Below are 24147 nucleotides of genomic sequence, written 5' to 3'. Positions count from 1 at the left end.
TTTAGATGTAAAAGAGACCACTTCACCAAACGGGCTGTGGGAAATCTGCTATAAAGAGAGTACCCAACAGAGTGTTATTGAAGGTTTTATTCTGATGGATACTTCCAACTGCAGATTACTCACCATTAGATTAGATTTCAAAGCAGTACTTCTCAAAGTTGGAGGGTCTGGGGAAATGGACTTAGATGTAAGAGTCCTGCAGAACTGGAAAGGTCAACGTGACCTTTGTCCCAGACCTTTGATATAACCAAAGTACGAATCTTGTCAGAAGAACTTTCCGCATTGTGACTTTTCCTTGCAGACTTACAAACCCTGGCATAATGTCCCTTAACCCCATAATTCAAACATACTGAGTCTCTGGCATAACAATTAGGAAAATTTGAGGAATGCGAGAAACTCCCACATCTGTAACAGCGTACCCTCTTATCAATGCTATTCTTCACCTCCCTATCAAAAGTACCCTGTTGGCGAGGATCACGCTCACTCCGCACTTGAGTATCCTTCTCTCTATTGCCAGCAGTATGTGCATGAGTGTTCTTGAGAGTACTCTTATTCTTTGATCCTGACGACACTTTGGCAATGCCATCAGAAAAAACATTCTCATCATCATACTCTGACAGAGTGCACACTTCCTTGGGGTCTTTTCACATTATCACTGTGGGTTTGATCAATATCCTCTTTGTCTTTCCTGATCTCCTTCACCCACGAGGATGTATTCTCTACTCCTTCCACAATTGCGATAGCTTCAGTTAGTGAGGGGTTTTTAGACAGTAACTTCCCTTGTACCCTTGAGCTATTGGTACATCTGACGAGTTGATCCCTTACCAAGGAATCTGACAACTCTCCAAAGTCACATGTACGTGCTAAAGTTTTTAAAGAAGCTACATAAGTACCAACTTTTTCAGTAGGACCCTGAACTCTTGTGAAGAACCTATGACGTTCCAAAACCACATTAATCCGTGGACCAAAATATTGTTCTAACATAGTCATGGACATTTCATAAACATCTGATGGTTCTCCGTCCTCATTACCAATAGTTAGAGGATCCATACTGTCATACGTGTTTCTGCCTTCAACACCTAAATTATGCAATAGTATTGCTTGTTTTCGTACAGCAGAGAACTTTTCTCCCCCAATGGCCACTAAATAAGAGTCAAAAAGATTTCTCCATCTTTTCCAAGGAAGAAGCGGTTCCCCCTTGTCTGATAAAAATGCTGGTGGTTGAGACATGCTGGTGGAAGCTGCCATTCTTTATTTGATGAGGTATTAAAAATGTTTACACTCAAAAGTCAAATGAATTGTCTCACCTTAGATGTTGTTCACCAACCAGAAACCAGTTTCTGAAGAAAGAATCAAGAAAATCGCTAAACGAGATGTTAAATTAATTGCCCAATCCAAAATGGCTGCCATGCTTACTGGCGCAATGTATAAACATAGCCCAATCTAAGATGGCCGCCACGTTTAATGCGTAACGTAACGCGAGCGTCAGCGTCACTCTGTAACAATCCACGGCGTTGTTGAAGCAGCACTTGTTACCATGGAGTCAGCGCGCATGGAAGAGCCCTGAGAGGATCGTTGTCATGGAGCCAGCGGCGCGCGTATGTGCTCGCGAAACTTCAAACGCGTAAGTGAGCAACGGTTCGCCACTCCCAAAAAAAACCAAATCGCTGTAAAATCGCTGTAATATCCTTGTAATATCCTTTGTAAATCCAAATAAATCGAAGCCAACAGCTGAACGTAGCCTCGTAGTGGCCTCGAAATAGCCTCGAAGTTTGAAGTCCAAATCCAAATGGGTTCGCAGGGGAATCGGTGGTAGTGGCTTGTCCCCAATCAAGCAACTCGTCGCCAGTAATAAATCCAGACGAAGTGATGATTCTCATGAAGCTTTAATGACTTTTACCACCGACAGGTCTCTTAACAGGTCTTCTCACCAACGTCTCCTCTGCCAGAATGTCCATCTCATTCAGAATCATGAGATGCACATTCTGTCACTAGGACAACAACAAGATTCCATTACAAGACATTGAGGAACATGCAAATTACAACAACCTTGCTATCAAGACAGAGCTCAGGATCAACATAGAGTAAAGAAAGAAAGGAATTAAGGTCCGCGCATCAGGGTGGCACTTATATGTGGTTCCACTTCATCATTTCCAGGGTGTTGTGAAGTCACCACAGTCATAGCACCATCTGCCGGGGTGACGGCGCATTGCTGAAGAGAGCAACAGATCCAGTCCTGCACCTGAAGATATTCTAAAGGTAAGGAATATGTAAGGAACGCGTTACTTACCTTTAACTGCGGTTATCCAGTATTGGTATCTTTCATAGATTCACATGCCTGAATCATTCCCCGTTTGTCGTAACCTAGCCACGTCCTTTTTTACAAAAGGACCAAACTTTGGAGAGTAGCCAATCAGCTATCACCACCCTCTAGAACCTTCCTGGAAGGAGCTCTAGTCCCTCAGATTTTCGTAAGCACAGTGCTAAGTAGTTGTATCACTGAGAGACCCAAGAGAGTCCTTCCAGGGGAGGTGGGTGGGTTGCATGTGAATCTATGAAAGATACCAATACTGGATAACCGCAGTTACAGGTAAGTAACGCGTTCCTTATCCAGTATTAGGGTATCTTTCATAGATTCACATGCCTGAATCAGAATAGTAAGCAATGATAAGCACATTTCGAAAGGTACAGTTTATATAAATTCACCAGATAACATCTCAATGTGAAAATAGAAAGTACCAAAAAGCAATGACATAGCAGAGGCATAAAACACAATAGAGAAATGTGTGTATAGAAGAAAGGATGGTGGTATTAAAGGAAGGGCTCAACTCTAATGAAATAGATGACGGAGCACCGCTTGACCCACTGCAGCGTCTTTCATGAGTTCCGTATTCAGGCAGTAATGCTTGGTAAATGTATGCGGCGTTTTCCATGTTGCCGCTCTGCAAATGTCTGCAATGGGCACACCTGCAAAAAGTGCCACTGAAGTAGAGATTGCCCTCGTGGAATGGGCTCGAACTGTGGAGAGCAGGGTCTGCCCGGCTTGCTGGTGACAAAAAGTAATAGCTGCGGAGATCCAGCGAGAGATACTTTGTTTAGTGAGTGGGAGACCTTTCCTAGGTCGACTGTAAGCCACAAAGTGTTGGTTGGATTCGCGGAATGTCTTTGTCTTGTCAATGTAGAATTTCAGGCAGCGTTTAAGGGCCAAAGAATGCAGAGTTTTTTCTGCCACTGTTTGAGGATTTGGAAAGAAGGAGCGCAACACAATAGGCTCATTGAGATGGAAGTTTGACGGAACCTTAGGGATAAACTTGGGATTTGTGCGAAGTATGACCCTATCGTGTTTGGATTGAAGGAAAGGGTCTTAAATTGAGAAAGCATGAAGTTCACTCACTCGCCTTGCCGAGGTAAGGGTTAGAAGGAGCGCTGTTTTCCAGGGGAGATACTTGAGATCCGCTCTGTGTATTGGCTCAAAAGGGTGTTTCATAAGTTAAGCCAGAACCGTGTTGAGTTGCCATGCAGGAGGTAAAGTCTTTACCGGAGGGAATGTTCTAAACCGGCCTTTAAGGAATTGTTTAATCAACCGATGAGACCACAGAAAAGGGCCTGCAGAGGATCTCCTGAAACTGGATATTGCTGCCAGATGGACATTAATGGAGGCATGAGCGAGGCCAGATTTTGCCAGATGAAGAAGGTAAGGCAGTATTTGCTCTGGAGAGGATGAAAGAGGGTGTATTTTGTTTGACGTGCACCAGATACAGAACCTCTTCTATTTTAAGAAATATGTTTTGGTAGTACTATCTGCTCGAACCCGAGCCAGACCTGCTCAGTCCGGAGGGATGTCTAGACCCTGGAACTCTCTGAACTCAGGAGCCAAGCTGATAATCTGAGAGATGCTGGATCTGGATGCTGGACTTGTTGGTGGTTCATAGTGAGGAGAGAGGGAAACTGTTTTAACCGGATCGGCGGTTCCAGGGAGAGAAGGTGAAGCTCCGTGAACCAGTGTTGGCGTGGCCAAGCTGGAGCTATCAGGATTAGCGTGCAAGGTTCCGCTTTCAATTCCCTGAGCACCCTGGGAATCAGGGGAATTGGTGGAAAAGCGTATGCAAAGACGTTGCACCATGCGATCGAAAACGCATTTCCTAGAGATCCCTTCTGGGGATGCCAGCTTGCGAAGTGTTGGCATTTGGCGTTCTGCTGGGTAGCGAAGAGGTCCAGAAGAGGGGTGCCCCATTGAGAGACTATGTGGTTGAGGGTCCGCTGATTCAACTCCCACTTGTGACATGCTGTCTGTTGTCTGCTCAAAGAGTCGGCCAGAACGTTGTGTGTTCCTGGAACATACTCTGCTCGAAGAGAAATATTGTGCAGGAGCAACCAGTTCCAGATTTTTTCTGACTCGTGAGAGAGTGTTAGAGAACGAGTCCCTCCCTGCTTGTTTAAATGGTGTATTGTCGTGGTATTGTCGGTCCGTACAAGCACTAGAGAATTTCTGATTCGCGGTAGGAATGCCAAAAGAGAGATGCACAACTCGGAGCTCCAGAAGATTTATGTGGAGTTTTCTTTCAGAAAGGGACCATTTGCCACTGATCTGGAGTTCTTGGAGGAAGGATCCCCAACCTTCCAGGGACGCATCCGTTGTGATGGTATGTGGAGAAGCAGGAAGCAAGAAAGGTAAGCCTTGAGAAAGGTTCTGAGGGCAAATCCACGACCATAGAGCCTTTTTCATCAGGGGGGTCACCTGGATGACATCGTCGAATGACCCCGTACATTGGACCCATTGAGCTGAAAGCGCTAATTGAAGAGGTCGCATGTTAAGGCGACAGTGTGGAACTAGTAGAATGCAGGAAGACATCTTCCCGAGCAGGGATTTGAAAAGGTGCACAGTAAGAGTCTTTTTGGAGCGTATGCGAAGCGCCAAGGAAAGAAGTTTGTCTTTTCGCTCTCGTGAAGGAAACGCTTTCTTTTGGCGCGTGTCGAGAGTAGCACCCAGGAAAGTTATGCGCTGGGAAGGCTGAAGGACGGACTTGTCCTGATTGAGAGTAAGCCCCAAACAATCGAAAAGCCTTACACAAACGTCGGAAGACCTGGGCGCGCCTTCTAGAGAGGGTGCTTTGACGAGCCAGTCGTCCAGATATGGAAAGACCTGATGGTGGTGTTGTCGGAGATATGTAGCCACCGGAGAAGAAAGGCATTTTGTAAAAATGTGTGGGGCCGATTTGAGTCCGAACGGCAGGACACGAAATTGGTAATGCCTGCCCGCTACTGCGAATCTCAGAAGTTTTTTGTGGTTGCGGTGGATCGGGATGTGAAAATAGGCATCCTGAAGGTCTAAAGACACCATGCAGTCGTCCGCATTGAGTAGCTGTAGTACTTCCTGGATGGTAACCATACGAAACGACTGCTTTTTCAAGAATTTGTTGAGATTTCTCAAGTCTAATTTCGGTCTGCATTTTTTCTCCTTTTTGCGTATTAGGAAAAATCAGGAGTAACATCCCTTCCCTCTTTGACTTAGTGGCACTCTATATAGCTCCCTTCTGGAGCAATAGTGAAAGTTCCAGGAGCAGAGCAAGCAGATTTTTGTGAAGCATAGGACGGGGAGGGGTTTGGGGAGGAATTTGAATGAATTCTAGACAATGTCCGAATTGAGCCAGTTGCAGAACCCAACGGTCCGTTGTGATTTGCTTCCAATTTTTTAGAAAGTGGGAAATTCTTCCTCCAACCTTGGAGGGCAGGGAGGAGTTGGAGACCGGCGGTAGTGGCAAGTCATTGTCGCGGAGCAGCGTCTTTCTGTCGGCCTCCTTTGCCACGAAAGGAAGATTTAGTGTAGGTGGATCGCTGTTGATGTTGCTGGTATTGTGGCCGATATTGCTGAATGGAAGAGAAGGAAGATCGGTGTTGGTAATCACATCTGGTAGACGTTTGACCTCTCCCTCTTGAGCCTCGAAAAGATGGGTTCTAGAATTGGAGGGTACCCAAAGCCCTAGCCGTGCCGGTATCCTTTTTAATACCTTGCAGAGCTTCGTCGATGTGTGTCCCAAAAAGAAGCTGACCATCGTATGGCATGTCCAAAACTGTTGTTTGTACCTCCAGTCGGAATGAAGTCGCCTTCAACCCACCCTGGCACCGCAGTACAGCTGCGCCCGCGAGTTGGCGTAATCCAGTAGAGGCGATATCCATCGCACAGTCTATAATCTCTTATGCAGACCGCTCTCCCTCCAGCAAGATTTTCTTTACTTCTTGCTTTGAGTCCTCTGGCAAGGCCACAAGGTATGGAGCAATATCTGCCTGTTATAACGTCCTAACAGTGCCAAGGAATTGGATGCACGCACTGTTAATGCAGACATGGATGAGAAGCGTTTGCCAATATTATCCAGCCGTCTACCCTCTTTGTCCGGAGGAGCGGTCAGCAGAGCGGAAGGATTGTTTGATTTCTGCTGAGCAGCTTGTGTAATGACTGAGTCCGGTTTAGGATGGCCTGTCAGGCAATCTGGAGCAGTATCTGGAGCCCTATATTTCTTATCCAGACGAGGCAATACTGGAGGCACCGAGGAAGGGTTCTGCATGATCTTCACACCCTGATACCATATGTAGTCTATAATAGGGATAGATCTAATGGATTTTTTTAAAAGGTTCTTAAAATCGTAGGGGAAGCAATCCTGTTGGTGAGGGCATAGGTATTTGAAAGCGCTGCGCCGCTCTTTCCACTATGTTGTGAAACCCTCCAATGTCCTCCGGAGGAGAGTCAGCTGGGGCGGGCACAGGAGAAGCTGGACAGGGAAGTATGTAATCGTCCCACTCGTCACGAGTAGACTGGGAATCCTGAAGTTCCCCCTTCATGTTGATCATCCTCCTAATCGTCTGTAGAAAGAGGAGGTGGTGATGTGACAAGCTCAGACTGTAAGCTTAACGGAGGTGGTCGCAGTCTTGGTGGTGGAGACACAACCGGAAGCAGAGATGTTGCAGAGTCTTCTTCCTCCAAAAGATGTGCTAGAGGCAAGAGCTGGACTCTACTAGGGGAGGTCAGGGCCGGCGGTAACGTACGTTTCGTGATTTTTAGGTGCACATACGTTCTTTGTAGGTCAGAATCTGCTGTCGACGACGGTGAAGCGCCGATGGGTACCATGGTAGATTGAGGTCCTGTCATCAGAGCAGTCGACTGAGCCGTCGTCGACAGAGTCCTCGTTGACGATCATGTAGATGTCGACGGGACAGTCTTCGTCGACAGTGTCGGCGGAGGCGATCGCAGCGTCGACGGCAGTTTGGATGTAGACGATGTCTTTTATTTTTAGCGTCGACGAGACAGACCTACCGGTCGTCGACGATGGAGTTGTCGACGTTGATAGTGAATGAGACGCAACAGAAGTTGAAACTATCGTCGACGAGGTCACATTCAATGCCGTTGATGGAGATTTCGCTGGAAGAGTCTTAGGAAGGACCTCTGAAGACTTTTTATGCGCCTTCTTTTGAGGTGGCTGCAACGAAGGGCCTGGAGAAGCCACACTTGGTCTTTTCTGAGAGGACTGTGAAGATATGGATTTCCTCAGAAGACAGTCCTGGGTCTTTGTCTTTAAGCCTCTGCAGCCAAATTAAGAGGAGTCCCTCACGATCTTGGAGGGTCTTGGAGGAAAAGGTACGACATACCTTACAATCCTTTGAAGAGTGATTCGGATAAAGGCAGTAGAGACAGTCTTTGTGTTGATCGTCCACATGAAGTCTCTTTTTTCCACAGGAAGCACAAGACCTAAAAAGGCCCTTCTTCGGAGTATCTGCCATGAAGAACTTCACCCAGAAGATGGAAATTTGAAGAAAGCAGCACTGGTAATCCAAAAACAAGGAATGCTGAGCAGAGCTCAGAGGAGACTCCCTTAGCCCGACGTGCGGTAGAAAATCTGAGGGACTAGAGCTCCTTCCAGGAAGGTTCTAGTGGGTGGCGATAGCTGATTGACTACTCTCCAAAGTTTGGCCCTTTTTCACAAAAGGACGTGGATATGTTACTAAGGTGAGGCCTTTGGCCTATTACTCTATATCTCTAGTGAGACATTACTTTATTTATGTACCGGGAGGGGACTCCCATCCCGACGACGGGGAATGATTCAGGCATGTGAATCTATGAAAGATACCCTAATACTGGATAATGAGAAGTATCCATCAGACAAGAGACCTTCAATGCTGGATCCAGAAAGGGCTTAAAGGATTGAGTGAGGCCCTACAAGTGCAGACACAGACATTCTGCTTTTACGCTAAAAAATTGTTATCAAGGATTTAGTCCATTATCGTATCTATCTCAAACAGGTTGTCTAGTGGTTCACAGTCTCTACCCATGAGTGAGGGTTACTGATTCTTGTCTAATATCAGAGCAGACGGCTGGCACGCTGATGCAGCCTCAGTGCCAGGGAAGCGGTGGCCTTGTAGTGAACCTTACTCATTTTACAGTGAGGAATACAGCAAGGAAGACTGCAAGCCTTCCTTTGAAGTGTGTTTATGGCTGCTTTCTGCAACCTTTTCATGTGTACAATTTAATTTGTGATCCTGGCATTTGTTCTTTGGCCATACAATTATTATTATTTTTAAAAGGGAGGGGGGGGGGGGGGTCTCACTCATTCCCCCTGTACTGCTCGTCCTGCGCAATGCAGGTATAATGTACTGGTGCTAGCAATGGATTCTTTGGCCCAATAGTCACTTAAGTTAATTCTTATTACTTACAAATTATATTTGGTTTAGTTTTCACTTGGAATACTTATCAATTTTAAAAGCAAACCTGCTACCTAAAAGATGACACCAAAATTACTGAAATCTGGATACAATGAACAAAAATGCAAGTGCCAGAATATGAGATGTGTAAAATGAATGCATTTCAATACTTTACATAGAACACTTGCCAGTTAGTAAAAAACTCTTTCCAACAGATCATTGCGATTACTAAATACCTACTGCTTACCTTCACACACGCTAAAGCTTTAGCTCTGAAAATGAGCCAATTTCTGGCTACTTACAGTTCCCTTGCGATGTTGCATAGAGCAATTCCAATTGCAGTAAATATTTCTTTGCATGAAATCATGGCAGCAGTTAAAAGAATGGTTTATGAAGAACCAAATGCAGGCTATAAACCGTGGAAAGGGAAGATCACTACAACATTACAAATTAATGATTAGGTACCTTTGCATCCTGAACATTGAATGAAGAAGTTGATCAAATCCAGCAGTGCAATGTCCCGGTCCTGTTTATATGACTCAATCCAGTCATCAACTACAGCCTGGGAAACAAAGAAGGAATTAAATGGCAGCCTACAACTCATTAAGAGCTAGAACACTTTCAATGTTACTTATTGTGGTGAGCAGATGCCTCTTGTTACGGTTCCAGGGGCTTTATTTTATTTTTTGGGTAAAAAGTCATAGAAAGACTACTTTGACCCTCACGATTCTAAACTTCTGCAACACAAGATTAAAATATCATTGGCAAACCTTTGGGTCACTTGTAATATACCCATTTCTCATCTTTACAACCACCAAAAGCTTAAAATCGGCAATTCAGCTTGTTTACAGACACATCGAGTTAATACAAGTCAGTTTACAGCATGCTCAAATCCCAAGGAGTTACACAACAGTAGTAGTTAACAGGGGCGGCTGTTGGCCAAAACCAGTGGTTCAAATGTTGACATTTCCTAGGTGAAGCGAAGGATTGACCTTTCTGGGCACAACTGGGATTTAAATTGCTGACCAACAAGTTATACATTTCTGAAGCAGCAGGTCCCTTAACCTACATAGAAATCTCATACACTACGACCCATTTATCTAAATTAGCTAAAACAGTAAATTACATAAATTAACTCGTCCATTTACATCTCTCACAAATGACAATGCTTTGTAAATAGGGCTCCTGAAAGAATCTAGAAACCCATTTTATGCCGTAAAAAGAAGGGAGGAAACAGTCTTCTAAAAATAAAAAGTGTGCCCTCTGCTTCTACTTGCACAGCTATGTGAGGGACTGGTCAAGGGCCTCCTCTCTAAAGCTTAATGTGTTCACCTGGTTCTGTAAGAAGTACAGTGAGATGTTTATGAAGTCAATTAAAATACACATGGAGAAGTAAAAGTCCCTTTTGAGACTGGCTAGGCTCAGAACACTCCAGAGAAAAAGGAAGGGTAAAAATAAAATGAATAAATAGCCAGTGATATAGCAAAGGCGCCAATGACAATGAATTTAGGACTGCTACACTCCTAGTGTTGTAGTAAACAAAAAAGTGGGCGGGGGCAGAAATTAGGATAAGTGGACCATGGTGCCCCAGCTGCACTATTGATAAATACGCACCTGCAAATTGACACTACACCTTTAACTTAGTGAAGGCTAAGTTAGCAAAGTTATTTGACCCACAAGATCTCACTCCACCTTGTTTTCTTAAAGTAGGAGTAAAATATAAAAATGTGGGTAACAGGTTCTTTTCTTTTGTTAGAATTATTGTATTAAGCTAGGCACGGAGGCTCATTGAACTAATGAATCCCCTGTATGCATCCGAGGTTGACAGATTCAAACCTTGACAAATTCACTTGTTCAATAATCCTTTGGAGATTTATTAAGACTACCATTTAATTGATTAACAACCACTATTGTTCAACAGCACCAAATGTCCACAGAGATAAACATACACTCTACAAAGACAATCGTTATGATTTTTGATGTTTATTTAATTTTATCATGTGACGCACTTGTGCCAGGTCAGGATTAGTGATAGGGGTTGGGGCAAGTCTAACTAAACCCTAATTCCTGCCCTTTCAGGTGCAAGAAAAAGTTTTTTGCTTCTGCCCACCTGGCCTTTCAGAAGGGAACCTAATAACCAACCCAGTTACTAAGTCTTTCCGTAACACAGGGCTGAATCCTATCTAGCCGACCCAGATGTTCAGAAGCAAATTTGTCATGCGATACACAGCTCCACCTGCCCTTTACAGGCGATCCTGACATTTGGCCAAATATTACTAAAGTTCGAAATGCAGTGCAGCAAAGATGCTTTTTGACGTGTGATATCGTCTGCAGCCAGTCTGGGCTTTTTAACCAGCTTTACTAAACTTCTTGGGAATGACTTGCAGTTTACTTTTTCTCCCTCGTTTATAAGCTAGGAACCCATGTCTAAACATGTGAAATATGAATTGCTTATGCAATAGAACTGGCTGCAGGTACCGCATTCAATACTGGGCCGCTGAATGAATATTTAACTGATTGTTCTCCAACTCTACCAGTCTTTGGCAAATATGTTAGAGAGTCACATACAATAAAATGAAAATTATGTTAACAGTCAAATACATTTAGTCTGCCTAAATAAAAGCACACGTTTGAAACACAGCATAGACTTCCAATGTCTATCAATGAAGTGATTTTAATCCTCCACAACACATGACAAGAAAGAGGGGAGATCCAAGTCACTGACAACTACCTTTCAAAGGTTTAAGGCCTGTAGGTCGAAAGGGAAACATTTAATATCAACTTAATTTACTCAACACTTGGGTTGAGTAAAGGCATCAAAGAACATATCCACAATTAAATCTAGTTGCTTATACCAGTTGGGGAGGAGACATTTCAAGGTCTGTGTGGCCACTATTTCGCAGAGCTGATAGCATATTCACCTCACTCACTGATTACAAAAATTCCCAAATAATGAAGGTCAGGCTACTGTATTAATGGTTTTACTTTAATAGACTAATGTTAATGATCGCAACTTTGTAAGCATGATTACAGGCAATGGAGCAGAACATGTACATATACGAAAAGTCCAATGTTGAAGACCCATTGGATACAATACAGGGGTTTAAGTTCGGAATTTTCTCCTCTGTCAGGTCTTCATGACAGAATTTCTGTGAACTAACTGTCCTATGGAATGAACTCATAACCTATGGCTTCTATTTGATGAATTGCAGGCACCAGTCCTGAAGTTACACTACTTAAGAGCTACTATCGACACAGTTCACGCAGGTCGATGGAGCACTGCTATCCTTTGCAAAGTTAAGGGTATATTTTGTGTAAAGCAAGCATCCTGAACTTCTCCTTGCAAATCCATTTGTTGAAGAGCCTGAGGTCGAGAATGGGCCTGAACTCCTGTTTGTCTTTCTTTGGCACTACAAAGTACCTGGAGTAAATGAACTTTCCCCGTTGACTTAAGGGGAACGGGTTCCACAGCCTTCTTCTGGCATAAGATGTTGATTTCCCTCTTTAAAAGGTCGTGGTGGGAAGCAGATGTCTTTGGGGAATGGACAGTGATGGTGCAGTAAACCTGAGAGAATACCCATTCTTTACAATATTCATGACCCAGGCATCTATTGTAATAGATTGCCACTCTTCCAGATAATTTGAGAAGGTTCCCCCCACTGGAGTGGGTAACCGGAGAGGGGGAAGGGAGGGTTCAGGGTTTTGAAGCGGTTGGCAGCTGGCCTCCTTGATTGGGTTGCTGAGCCGAACGTCCTCTTGTTTGCGCTTGGGTTGGTAGGACCTTTCGTATTGTTCATGAGGTCTCTCAGTCTGCCACTGAGGGGTTTGAACCCTCGGAGATGAAAATCAGCAGTAGGGTCGGAACGATCTGCGTTGTTCCTTAGATTTTTGAAGCCCTACAGCTTTTAGGGTGTCCATTTCCGTTTTCATCCATATCATTTCATCATAGGCATGAGAGCCGAACAGTGTGGAACCTGAGAATGGCAGGTTATGGATACGCATCTGAGTGTCTGGCTTCAATGATATCAGTCGGAGCCAGGCATGTAGGCAAGGATACTCCATGGCAGTAACTGTGCACTGCTAAAAGAGAGGAACCTGCAGCCACACTGATGTTTTGATTAGATACCATGGCACCTTTTTGAATGATCTCTAGAAAATCTTCTTGTTTATCTCGTGGGACATGATCTGCGAAATAAAGAATGGAGTCTTAAAATGCCCTGTCATATCTGCCCAAGAGGACTGTTGCACTGGCCGCCTTCATGGACGTAGCAACAGGGTTTGAGACCTTCCGACCTGAGGAATCCAGTCTTCTGCTCTCCCTATCTGGGGGAGATGTGGCAGAAGGTAAAGTGGCATGAGATTTCCGGGCAGCCAGAATAACCACCTAATCAGGCGGTGGATCTGCTTGCAAAAATAATGGAACCTGATCTGGGGGACGATACTTCTTCTGAAGCCTGAAAGGAACAGATGATCACTGCTGGAGTCAGAAACAAGTCCATGGCTGGCTCAAGTAGACCCAGCACTAGTGGTAGCAAAGGTCTGGGGGCAGTACGCTGTTGGAGCGTTAAATAAAAAATAACTGAAGTCGATCTCTAAACTGCCATGGGAATGTTCAGCTTAGCTGCACCTCGCACCAGAACCTATTGAAAGGTATTGATTTATTTTATTTTTGTTTTGAAGGTTTTATATAGCGCGAACATGACCCTTGCGGGTATCAGAGCGCTTTACAAGTGATGTAATTAAACAAAAGAGACAATGTACAAAAGAAACCTAGTATTTCGAAATAATGTTTTATGTTCCAGCTGGTTGTTCTAAGAGTCCGATTCAATTATCAAGAGAATTTCGTCATGAGAAGAGATTTGACTTCTATTTTTGAAGGAGGCAGTTGAGGGGTTAAGTCTGGTTTCTGGGGGTAGTGCATTCCAAATCCTTGGAGAAATACCAGAGAAGGCGCGGTTATATGTATTCTTCTTGGAAAATCTTTGAGGCTTTAGAAGAGGGTTGCTGGTGTTCCTGGATGATCTATTTCCACACGAAAGCTCCAGTTTCTGGGCCAGATACCTCGGAGTGTTGTGATGTAGGGCTTTATGCGTCATGCAGGGATTTTTAATTGAATTCTTGCTTCGTAGGGTAGCCAATTTAGCGCTTTGAAGTCAGGGGAGATGTGGCCATTTCTTTTGGAACCTGTGATGAGCCTGGCCGCTGAGTTGAGTGATGCTCTTAGAGTGGCTGTAGTAGATCTAGGGAGACCACAGAGTTGCACTCTCATATTCCAGTCTGGGAATTACTAGTGCATGGACTGCCAGCTTCAAGTTATTTAGTGGGAGGAAGGGTTTTCATTTTCTCAGTGTTCATCTGAAAGTTTGTTCCTTTTGCAGCGGCACGGATGTGTTTTTGCATGTTTAGGTTACTGTCCAGAGTTACTCCCAATTATTTTGATGAATCGATTATAAGAGGTTGGCAGTCGAATGCTGTGAGTTGCTTAAGCTATTCGTGAATGGTGGCTGGTTGGTTAGGTGAGAGGATTAGTAAGAATTCAGTTTTGAGGGTGTTTAGTTTGAGGTGGTTTTCAGTCAACCATGATTGAGTTTTTAGTAAAGTTAGATTGAGAGATTTGATGTAATCCGGAGAATTTATCTTTAAGTATAGTTGCGTGTCGTCTGCGTACATGTGAAAGTGGATATTTGAGGAGACGAGAATCTCAGTGAGCGGCTCCATGAATAGGTTCACAGTGTAGGTGAGAGGGAGGAGCCCTGCGGGACTCCTAATGTGACTGGGACGGTCGTGGACAGGGATTGGATGACCTTGAACCTTTAGGATCTATTCAGGAGGAAAGAGTACTGGCCCTGATAAGCCCATTCTGCATTGCAAGAGATCTAGTAGATCATCATGTTTGACGGTGTAAAATGCCGAAGATAAGTCAAGCAGGATAAGTAGGTAGGTTTTGTTCTGGTCTAGGATTCTTAGTAAGTCATCTACTATGTGGGTCATAGTAGATGACTCACTTCTGTACTATGCCCTGCCCGGAAGCCAGCTTGCAATTTGTTGAGCAGGTGGAAATTGGTGATATGGTTGTCAAACTGGCTGAGAACACATTTTTCTAGGAGTTTAGCCAGAGTTGGGATGTTGGAAATTGGTCAGTAGTTCTTTAGGTCCGTGGGGTCCGCCGTTGCTTTTTTAGGATGGGGGAAACTTGTCCCAATTTGAGAATTTCAGGAATAGATCCTTGGACTAAGGAGGCATTGATAATCTTTGTTCAAAGTGGCAGTAGCGTCGGTATGAGATCTTTGAGGTAGTTTGCAGGAAGGGGGTCTGAAAAGTGGTTGGAGGGGTTCAAGGACGTGAGTGCTTTTAGAATTGCTTCTTCGCTATAGGTTGTGAAGGTGGCCCAGGAGGCGTTATTTTTTAGAGCGAATGTGAGATGACAAGTCCTTCTGAGTATCAGACTGAGCTTATGAGGCCTTAAGTAAGTCCTTTTTCAGGAGTTCCGTTTTTTTCGTGTAGGAGGAGGAAAATGCTTCGCAACTGGGTGGCGTACATTGTCCAGCTTGGGGACAGCGAGCTGAGCCAATAGATTGAGTTTTGACTAGTTCAAATAGTTTTTTTTGTCGGTTCTTGGTTTGGTCTAGCTGATTTTTTTAAAAGTTTGCTTTTGATTGTCTGATCTTTCTATAGTAAGAGTTTCTGTTGGATCTGAGCAGTTTGAGGTGATCCGTGTATGGTGACCACCTCCATCACCTTTCAACTAATCTAAGGGCTCGTCTGTCCTTGTTGAGTCTACCGTCATACCAAGGTTTAGAGTCTTTTGTGGAGATCCTCTTCAGTTGGAGCGGTGCGGTTGTATCTAAAATCGAGGACAGAGTTAAAGTAGTGTTGTGTCAAATCTTGAACATCAGTTAGGTCTTCCGGGGGGTGCAGGAGGTTGACACTGGCAGATGTGGATAGGTCTATGTGGTTTTTCTTTTAGATTCCTCTTCCATATTTTTGGTCTTGAAGGTTGTACAGAGCGCAGTTTAACTGATTCCTTGATGAAGAAGGTGATGGCATGATGATTGGACCAATCACATGGGAGGATTGTGCTAAGCTGGATAGCTTCTGGGTTGGCAATAACAAAGTCAAGGGTTGAGCCTTTGACGTGTGTGGGGCTATTGCAGATATGGGTGAGGTCAAGGGCCGCAAGGAATGTTTTGAGGCTATTTACTGCCGTGTCGTTAGGGTCGTTCCAGTGGAGATTGAAATCGCCAAGGAATATTTGGGTATTTTGTTGACCAGTATGAGTGGTCACGAGATCTATGAATTGCTCGATGAAGGTCATTTTATCGCCTGGCGGGTGGTAGATTGATGTTATCAATCGGTGAGGAACAAGGTTGGGGAGAGTCTGAAAAAGTGGGCGAATAGTCCCTGGTGTAAGAGGATGTATCTTATCAAAAAAGAAGAGGGGCCCCTTCAGAACCAAAGCAATAGGGCACTATTCAATGAAAAGAAAACAATCCTCTGCCAAAGCTACGTCAGTCTGTGTGCTTAACCAACTGCTGCACTTGAGACCTACCTAACCCTTGTCACTCACTTAAGCTGGAGAAGATTGGACCCTGTATAATCAACAGGTGAGTAGAAAACAATAAAGTTATCAAAAGACCAAAATATACAAAATTAAATTTATTCACAAAATCTCACATATAATAACAAAATAATAATTATTATATCTGACAATCACATGAATACATAATTACAATAGACTCACAAGAACAAACAGTACATACTAAAAAAAAAAAGTGTGTAAAATAGACAAACAAAATATGTCATTAAAATGTACATATCTGTGATATAACACTATTGCCGGCGTAGAACTTGGTGTTTTTATGATTTTCAACTCGTTCTGTCGCCTGTGTTCACGGATTATGTGGTTAAAAAGGTGTCGACGCGTTTCGATGGGTTTAAAATATTTCCATCTTTATCAAGACAACATGATGGACTCTCTTGAATTGATTAAAAAGGCTTATTAACATGACCAATAAGAACCTCTATGTTCAGACTCCAAACCTTTTTCACATATCACACATAGGGCCTCTATGTTACTAGGTTGATGGTCTCACTTTATTTCTTAATCAGTATTTGGAGGTAAATGCCCTTCATTTAATTCCTGGGGCACAAATATGTATATTGATGGTTCCGCCCAAACTTGCAACTATTAATTCTTAAACGGAGACCGTTCTGTCGTAGGTATGATCTGCAAATTATTAACTGAACTACTACGGCTAATCCAATGTTCTCAGCCTTACAATACTGCCTAAGTATTGTACGATGTCCTGCATATGCCTTGCTTTTAAAAAAAGTGTATTTCTTGTAATCTTGCAGTCTTTCAGTGGGAGCTGTCATGGAGTAGGACATCCTTGCCAAGAACAGAACGTGTGGGATGTGCATTTGAAAACATGAGAGAGAGAGAGGTGTGGAATGCTCTTTTTGGTCTCGAAGTGCAGTGTTGTGAGAAGTGGTACACAAATATGCACTGTGGTGTACATTGAGAGATGAAGTATGTGATGTTATAAGCAGAGTGTGCACAAATGTGCATTGTGTTGTACATTGATGAGTATTATGAAGTCCTTACTATTGGCTTGGACATGGCCTCATATCATCCAGTTTTCTGACTCTGCTTGGCTTCAGCTTTTCTGCGTGCACAGCAGCGCTTGCATGTTGTTTGGGTTAATCACGTTCAAGGATTGTTTTGTGAGAGATTGTTTAATCTACTTTCGTGAGCTTCGTCAAGATAGAGGCTGGAACCTGCGAGATTGAAGAGGGAACGCGAGAACCCCTTCCGGCCATTGGAATGCTTGCTTGGAAGCTGGCCAGTTCTGGTAAGATTCCTCTGGCGTGAGGGGTAGATTTCTCTCGAACCTTCTAGTGTGTTTTGAGATTATAAAGCTGAGGGTTGTTGACTTCAAAACCGGGATTTTGGAATTCAAACGGGGAGGGATGCGTTCCTTTCGGGACCCTGGTTGCTGAGGCTCTTATCCCCGGCTGTTTAATTCCCCCAGTCAGGAGTGGGCTAAGATGCAGTGTTCGCAACAGGTGAAGTGTTGAGTTTTGATTATTGCCATTGTGATGTGGGGCCAGTGGCTTTGATCATTTGAGTATATATATATATATATATATATATATATATATATATATATATATATATATATGAGAAAAGGAGGTTGCCGTTGTATTGAGTCGCACTCCAACTCGGTACGCTGTTCATGCAGGCGGCCCCTGCGCGGACACACATCACCCCGTTCTTTCCTCGCCGACGCGTTTCGGGCTATTGCGCCCTTCATCATTGGGCGTGGTTAAGGCAAAGCCATGACAAGCAGGACCAACAGTTACATCCCCTTTATTTGAATCAACATGGCGTACAGGTGAGTATCACGCACTGGTTTCTGGGACTGGTAGTCATTATATTACCCAAGTGGGTTGCTGCCACAGAATTGTCCATTAAAAAGTTCTTAGAAGCTCAAATATGTCCTATCACAGCTCCCGCCTGTTTTACCAAACAGCTCCAAGTTGCTCCGTGTTACACCATGCCCCAATAAGCAGGAACGGACTCACATGGGGTCTTGTGATGGTGCGGCTCGTGGCCCAGGCAGGACCACTTTAAATGAGAAAAGGAGGTTGCCGTTGTATTGAGTCGCACTCCAACTCGGTACGCTGTTCATGCAGGCGGCCCCTGCGCGGACACACATCACCCCGTTCTTTCCTCGCCGACGCGTTTCGGGCTATTGCGCCCTTCATCATTGGGCGTGGTTAAGGCAAAGCCATGACAAGCAGGACCAACAGTTACATCCCCTTTATTTGAATCAACATGGCGTACAGGTGAGTATCACGCACTGGTTTCTGGGACTGGTAGTCATTATATTACCCAAGTGGGTTGCTGCCACAGAATTGTCCATTAAAAAGTTCTTAGAAGCTCAAATATGTCCTATCACAGCTCCCGCCTGTTTTACCAAACAGCTCCAAGTTGCTCCGTGTTACACCATGCCCCAATAAGCAGGAACGGACTCACATGGGGTCTTGTGATGGTGCGGCTCGTGGCCCAGGCAGGACCACTTTAAATGAGAAAAGGAGGTTGCCGTTGTATTGAGTCGCACTCCAACTCGGTACGCTGTTCATGCAGGCGGCCCCTGCGCGGACACACATCACCCCGTTCTTTCCTCGCCGACGCGTTTCGGGCTATTGCGCCCTTCATCATTGGGCGTGGTTAAGGCAAAGCCATGACAAGCAGGACCAACAGTTACATCCCCTTTATTTGAATCAACATGGCGTACAGGTGAGTATCACGCACTGGTTTCTGGGACTGGTAGTCATTATATTACCCAAGTGGGTTGCTGCCACAGAATTGTCCATTAAAAAGTTCTTAGAAGCTCAAATATGTCCTATCACAGCTCCCGCCTGTTTTACCAAACAGCTCCAAGTTGCTCCGAGTTACACCATGCCCCAATAAGCAGGAACGGACTCACATGGGGTCTTGTGATGGTGCGGCTCGTGGCCCAGGCAGGACCACTTTAAATGAGAAAAGGAGGTTGCCGTTGTATTGAGTCGCACTCCAACTCGGTACGCTGTTCATGCAGGCGGCCCCTGCGCGGACACACATCACCCCGTTCTTTCCTCGCCGACGCGTTTCGGGCTATTGCGCCCTTCATCATTGGGCGTGGTTAAGGCAAAGCCATGACAAGCAGGACCAACAGTTACATCCCCTTTATTTGAATCAACATGGCGTACAGGTGAGTATCACGCACTGGTTTCTGGGACTGGTAGTCATTATATTACCCAAGTGGGTTGCTGCCACAGAATTGTCCATTAAAAAGTTCTTAGAAGCTCAAATATGTCCTATCACAGCTCCCGCCTGTTTTACCAAACAGCTCCAAGTTGCTCCGTGTTACACCATGCCCCAATAAGCAGGAACGGACTCACATGGGGTCTTGTGATGGTGCGGCTCGTGGCCCAGGCAGGACCACTTTAAATGAGAAAAGGAGGTTGCCGTTGTATTGAGTCGCACTCCAACTCGGTACGCTGTTCATGCAGGCGGCCCCTGCGCGGACACACATCACCCCGTTCTTTCCTCGCCGACGCGTTTCGGGCTATTGCGCCCTTCATCATTGGGCGTGGTTAAGGCAAAGCCATGACAAGCAGGACCAACAGTTACATCCCCTTTATTTGAATCAACATGGCGTACAGGTGAGTATCACGCACTGGTTTCTGGGACTGGTAGTCATTATATTACCCAAGTGGGTTGCTGCCACAGAATTGTCCATTAAAAAGTTCTTAGAAGCTCAAATATGTCCTATCACAGCTCCCGCCTGTTTTACCAAACAGCTCCAAGTTGCTCCGTGTTACACCATGCCCCAATAAGCAGGAACGGACTCACATGGGGTCTTGTGATGGTGCGGCTCGTGGCCCAGGCAGGACCACTTTAAATGAGAAAAGGAGGTTGCCGTTGTATTGAGTCGCACTCCAACTCGGTACGCTGTTCATGCAGGCGGCCCCTGCGCGGACACACATCACCCCGTTCTTTCCTCGCCGACGCGTTTCGGGCTATTGCGCCCTTCATCATTGGGCGTGGTTAAGGCAAAGCCATGACAAGCAGGACCAACAGTTACATCCCCTTTATTTGAATCAACATGGCGTACAGGTGAGTATCACGCACTGGTTTCTGGGACTGGTAGTCATTATATTACCCAAGTGGGTTGCTGCCACAGAATTGTCCATTAAAAAGTTCTTAGAAGCTCAAATATGTCCTATCACAGCTCCCGCCTGTTTTACCAAACAGCTCCAAGTTGCTCCGTGTTACACCATGCCCCAATAAGCAGGAACGGACTCACATGGGGTCTTGTGATGGTGCGGCTCGTGGCCCAGGCAGGACCACTTTAAATGAGAAAAGGAGGTTGCCGTTGTATTGAGTCGCACTCCAACTCGGTACGCTGTTCATGCAGGCGGCCCCTGCGCGGACACACATCACCCCGTTCTTTCCTCGCCGACGCGTTTCGGGCTATTGCGCCCTTCATCATTGGGCGTGGTTAAGGCAAAGCCATGACAAGCAGGACCAACAGTTACATCCCCTTTATTTGAATCAACATGGCGTACAGGTGAGTATCACGCACTGGTTTCTGGGACTGGTAGTCATTATATTACCCAAGTGGGTTGCTGCCACAGAATTGTCCATTAAAAAGTTCTTAGAAGCTCAAATATGTCCTATCACAGCTCCCGCCTGTTTTACCAAACAGCTCCAAGTTGCTCCGTGTTACACCATGCCCCAATTCTGTGGCAGCAACCCACTTGGGTAATATAATGAGTTGGAGTGCGACTCAATACAACGGCAACCTCCTTTTCTCATACATACATATATATATATATATATATATATATATATATATATATATATATTTTTTTCCTGATCTCTTGCAGGATGTCCAGCATATTATATTTTCTTGTGTTTCATATTATTTGCTGCTTGTTTGTTCATGGTATTATTCATGCATTTAACTGCTGCATTTATCAAGTGTTATTATTGCTTGCATATAAACATATATATATATCTGTGTATTTGAATGTTGTGCATTTGGCATCTGGGAAAGCCTTTGTTAGAGAGCATTGTGTAAAATAAAACCCCAAGCCTTATTCTACAAGAGAGTCTTTGCATTTTGTAAAATAAAACTCTTTTCTAAAGGTGTTGATTGTTTTGTGTTAATGTGTCCTGCTTCGTTGGGTTGAGCCACCGTGAGGAAGCTGTATTATCTGATGAGGCAAACGCAAAACAAGGTCTCCTCCTGAGACTTGTATGGGGCACCATGAGGATGGTCGAGGACATCAAGCCGAGAAAGGATTTGAGGAGACGGACAGAAGCAAATTATTTTTTCGATAGGCTGTGAGCCAATGATAGTATGGCGTTTTGCCTTTCTGTGGATAAGAATGCCGTATTTTGCAGGGTATCCAATGTTGATCTGAGAAAAGTTATCCGTTGAGAAGGTGTGGGAACGGATTTCTGGCAGTTGATAGCAAGCCCCAGAGAGCGAAATAGTTATGGATACGGCCTCTGAGGCCCAGTGAAGAGAAGCCTTCACTAGCCAACCGTCCAGATACGGGAAGATCTGCAGGCCTCATAATCGTAGGTGTGCTGCCACATGGGCGAGTCATTTGGTAAACACCAGAGGAGCTGAGTGGAGGCCGAAGGGAAGGACCTTGAGCGGATAGTGCACGCCTGCCACAGTGAAACTGAGAAACCTTCGATGTTTGGGATGAATAGGAATATGGAAATAAGCATCCTGTAAATCGGGGCTGACCAGAATATCAGAAGCTGCAGGATCTCCTGGTGAGTTATCATGCGTAAAGATTTTCTGGAGATATTTGTGGAGCTTTCAGAGGTCCAGAAAGAAACACCATTCTCCCAATTTCTTTTTCACAAGAATAAAGCAGGACTAGAAGCCCATTCCCCTTTGAGAGCATGGGACTGATTCTATGGCTCCTTTTTGCAGCATGACGAATGCTTCCTTCTTTAGTAACTGAAGATGGGATGGTAGAGATGTTTGTGGGGAGTGAGGAAGCGGTACTGTCACAAACTACAGGGTATAGCCATATTTTATTATATCGGTCTGTGGTAATTTTTTGCTATCGACTGAAATAACGCGAGATGCAAGTTCCTCTGGTTGGAAGGATAGGGGAGAGAGCAGCAGGCGCCGGGACCTCGTCACTGTTTCCTAATAGTATCCCTGGACTGTACCGGTTGTTTACATCTGGGTTGCCTGGCGTATGCAATCTGGGGGTGCACGATGTCTGTTGATGGCAGGAAGGACAAAATGAGTTAAAGGTCTGAGGTTGGTATCTTTGGTAACCTCCACGAAATGAATATGTTACTCTACCATGGACTCCACGAAAAGGGGTCTTCCTGTATTGGAGCGTGCACCAAGGCTAAGCCATCTCGGAGTCTGACTTAATGGTCTGCTAGGCATCATCAATATGCTTATCGAAAAGCGCATCCCCATCAAAAGGCATATCTAGGAGGAGGAGGAGCCTAGCACGCATCCAAGATGGTCGCGTGAGCACAGGGCTCCCCGGACCCTCGCTGCTCCTCGGAACTTATCCTGACTCTATCCTGACTTGGTTGACAGATTCTGGAAGATGAACGTTGGCTGAACCCTAAACTCTTTTCAGAAACCAAATCGGACCTGGGAGACCTGATCTATGGTGGTTTGAACTTTTGAGGCCCAACTGATGGCTGTGACCGGTGCGAAGGTGAACTGTGGAGCCGGGGCATAGTTGAACAACAACGGCATCGGGGCTGTGCCAGCGGCCGTCTCATCACTTTCCGTTTCACTTTTGGATCTCTGAGTGGCTGGACAGTGGAGTTGCTTTGTGCGGCTGGGTTTTTACTCTGCCTTCGCGTCGTGCCTTGGCCTTCGCGTCGTGCCTTTGCCTCCGCCTGAACCCAGTGTGCCCATTGACTTTGATCCTCTCGCACTGCCACATTGCGGTCCCTGGTACGGCTCGTGTCGGCTTCGCCCGTGCCACTTTGCCGCTTGCTCGGTGGTCCCCTTCGGCGAGCGTGGTTCCACATGGGAGGCAGAGGGGATCCCGAGAGGCGTAAGACCAAGACATCCCTACGTGGGGGACCGGTCCAGACCAACAACATGGACCGCTACACTCAGGGTAAAGGGTCCCCTGGGACGGCCGGTGTTCTCCCGGATGATCGCTGGGGGTGTTCCGTCCGCCCCTCCGGATTTGTCCCTGCAGGACATCATGGGCGCCATTAATGGCATCAAGGAGACCATCGCTCGGCAGTACGAGGCCTTGGCCCGTAAAATCGACAAGGTGGCCATTGATGTTACGCTAATTCGGGCGGATCTCTCTAAGACCAATGAGAGGGTCCAATCGCTGGATTTGCGGACGTCCACCCTTGGTACGGATGTGTCGGACCTGCAGACTGCTCTCGGCGACCTCAAGTCGACCAACGACCTGATGGCCTGGCGGCTGGAGGACTTCGAGGGACGGGACGACGCAATAACATCCGCGTCATAGGTGTTCCGGAGACCTCCGACAATCGCCCGGTGGATCTTATGGTTGAGGAACTCATCCTCAAACAGCTTGCCCCCGCTGGCCTGAGTAAGTTCTTTGCCGTGGAGCGGGCCCATCGAGTCCCAGGCGGTCGGCCGCGACCGGGAGCTCCCCCGAGGCCTATTGTCGCAAAACTTTTTCACTACAGAGACCGAGATGCGATTCTGCAGGCCTCACGGGTACATGGCCCGGTCCGATATGAGAACTCATCCGTTAACGTTTTCCCGGACTTCACCCAACTGGTCCAGAAACAGCGGATGGGTTTCCAGGGGGTGAAGCGCCGTCTCCGGGACCTGGGTCTTAAGTACTCGATGCTTTTTTCTGCTAAGCTCCGAGTGGAATACGAAGACCGGGCTACCTTTTTTGACTGTCCTG

General features: G+C 45.5%; 1 protein-coding gene across 2 annotated transcripts in view; it reads right to left on the bottom strand.

Annotated features, from left to right (window-relative positions):
* The window catches only part of STAG1 (STAG1 cohesin complex component), a 1292585-nt gene that overhangs the window by 792050 nt on the left and 476388 nt on the right, over positions 1-24147 (bottom strand). For both annotated transcript variants that reach the window (XM_085634343.1, XM_085634344.1), the window contains exon 5: positions 9157-9253. In XM_085634343.1, coding sequence (XP_085490469.1) covers positions 9157-9253 — 97 coding nt within the window. The remainder of the gene's footprint in view (positions 1-9156; positions 9254-24147) is intronic.

This window comes from Triturus cristatus, chromosome 11 (assembly GCF_964204655.1).
Source record: "Triturus cristatus chromosome 11, aTriCri1.1, whole genome shotgun sequence".
NCBI classification, from domain to species: Eukaryota; Metazoa; Chordata; class Amphibia; order Caudata; family Salamandridae; genus Triturus; species Triturus cristatus.
This window is presented reverse-complemented; position numbering and strand designations above follow the sequence as displayed.